Source organism: Mandrillus leucophaeus, unplaced genomic scaffold, assembly GCF_000951045.1.
Source record: "Mandrillus leucophaeus isolate KB7577 unplaced genomic scaffold, Mleu.le_1.0 Scaffold125, whole genome shotgun sequence".
Classification (NCBI taxonomy): Eukaryota; Metazoa; Chordata; class Mammalia; order Primates; family Cercopithecidae; genus Mandrillus; species Mandrillus leucophaeus.
Genome location: NW_012100876.1, coordinates 1,195,098 through 1,197,488, shown reverse-complemented (window position 1 = coordinate 1,197,488; position 2,391 = coordinate 1,195,098). Strand labels below are relative to the sequence as shown.

Here is a 2,391-nt window from a genome sequence, read left to right as displayed (position 1 = left end):
CTGGTTCTGTATTTTCCTAGGTTTTGAGTTCCTACTTGTGGATGTATTTGGGCATCCATGAAACCTGCTAAGTAACAGACAAGCAGTAACAGTCCCCAGAGGTTTAAGACAAGTATGTAGGAGGGGAAAACTTACATTTGAGAAATTCTGTTGACTTTTAAGTTTTATGAGAATTAGGAAAAGAACACTGTTATTTGGTGGTGTTGGCTGTATGGCTTAATCCATTTAGTATGAAAATTACTGACCAGGCCGGGCATGGTGGCTCACGCCTGTAATCCCAGCACTTGGGGAGGTCAAGGCAGGTGGATCACAAGGTCAGGAGATTGAGACCACGGTGAAACCCCGTCTCTACTAAAAATACCAAAAATTAGCCGGGCCCGGTGGCGGGTGCCTGTAGTCCCAGCTGCTGGGGAGGCTGAGGCAGGAGAATGGCGTGAACACGGGCGGTGGAGCTTGCAGTGAGCAGAGATTGCGCCACTGCACTCCAGCCTGGGCGACAGAGCGAGACTCCGTCTCAAAAAAAAAAAAAAAAGAAAATTACTGACCAATGTTTTATACCTTCAGGTATAAAGGTTTATGCCCTTAACTCCTGAATATAGATGTTTCATCATTAAGTTCATTTCCCATGTGGATTTGGGGATTTCTGGGGAATACTGAAGAATCCATTCAGTTATCTTGCCTATTATACCCTATATGCTATGGGAAAATGAGCCTTCTGTGAGCCTACAGTATTTATCCCAAGGTCTAGGTCCTTTCTGAAACTTTCCTTTTATTTTTAGAAATAATCTATTCAGTTGTTAAGATTCCTTATTCCAGGCTGGGTACAGTGGCTCACACCTGTAATTCCAACACTTTGGGAGGCCAAAGCAGGTGGATTGCTTGAGTCTAGGAGTTCGAGACCAGCCTAGGCACCATAGGGAGACCCTGTCTCAATTTAAAAAAAAAAAAAAAAAGATTCCCTCTTCCCTATCATTTATTAAGTGTTCACTATGAACTAATCTATTTATATGAATTCTCATCTAAATTCCACTTCCAATTCTATATGATAACTACTATAAACCATTCTTATTTTCCAGATAAATGAGAAGTTTATATGGGGTTTAGAGAAATTAAGTAACTTACCCAAGGTCACACAATTAGTAAGTAGCTGAGATGCGATTCGAACCCAGACAGGCTAGCCTCTTTCAGACTCCATACTTCTAATCACTACAATGTTTCCACAATTGCTCCTAAAGTTATATCAAAATAAGAGAGAACCAATCCATTCCTTTTCAGAAAAGTAATGTGAGGGAGTTCCCAAGCCACCCCGTGTGGATGTGGTTAAAATGGACTGAAGGATGGTGATGATCACTGCACAACAATGTGAACATACTTAAAGCCACTGAGCTGTGTGCTTCAACATTAAAATGATTTAAAAAAAAATATTGTATATCTCACCACAATTTAAAAAGAAAACAGGGCTGGGCGCGGTGGCTCACACCTGTAATCCCAGCACTTTGGGAGGCCAAGGCAGGCAGCTCACCTGAGGTCAGGAGTTCGAGACCAGCCTGGCCAACGTGATGAAACCCTGTGTCTACTAAAAATACAAAATTAGCCCAGCGAGGTGGCACACGCCTGTAATCCCAGCTACTCAGGAGGCTAAGGCAGTAGAATCTCTTGACCCCTGGAGGTAGAGGTTGCAGCGAACCGAGATTGCACAATTGCACTCCAGCCTGGGCAACGAGAGTGAAACTCCAGCTCAAAGAAAAAAAAAGAAAGAAAAAGAAAACAGGATTGGTCTATTTCAACATCAGGGTCCCATTTAATACCCTCTTAAAACATCAGCTTTCCTTCCAGAGACTGACTATTGAGAAAGTAGTACTGCTGACATAGATCCTGCCTACTTATAAATCATAATGGTTGGTAATCTCCATTAAAAAGAATAAATTTTCCTCATTGTGGTTCAGATGATGAGTTCCAGTTATTACAGAGAAATTTCATGGACAAGTACTACCTGGAGTTTGAAGACACAGAAGAGAATAAACTCACCTACACACCTATTTTTAATGAATACGTAAGTAGATTTCTATGTCTCCTACCAGGAGGTCAGAGTTTTAAAAATTTAAATTTAGAATCAAAAGACATTGAAATTTGCTGCTTTTTAAAATATGCCACCAGTACACTGCCAGGAATCCTCATTAGAATCTGGTTTAAGTTCATTTTCCTCTGCACAGCCTTTGGGGCTATTTTCCAAAAGGCTTTCAGGCAAATATTTGATTAGCTCATCAGCTTCGTATTTAAAAGAAGTTTGAGGCCGGGCGTGGTGGCTCAAGCCTGTAATCCCAGCACTTTGGGAGGCCGAGACGGGCAGATCACGAGGTCAGGAGATCAAGACCATCCTGGCTAACACGG

General features: G+C 41.9%; 1 protein-coding gene across 2 annotated transcripts in view; it reads left to right on the top strand.

The window, feature by feature from the left end:
* ARL2BP (ADP-ribosylation factor-like 2 binding protein) overlaps window positions 1-2,391 on the top strand; it is a 9,627-nt gene that overhangs the window by 2,035 nt on the left and 5,201 nt on the right. For both annotated transcript variants that reach the window (XM_011971853.1, XM_011971854.1), the window contains exon 3: window positions 1,947-2,053. In XM_011971853.1, coding sequence (XP_011827243.1) covers window positions 1,947-2,053 — 107 coding nt within the window. The remainder of the gene's footprint in view (window positions 1-1,946; window positions 2,054-2,391) is intronic.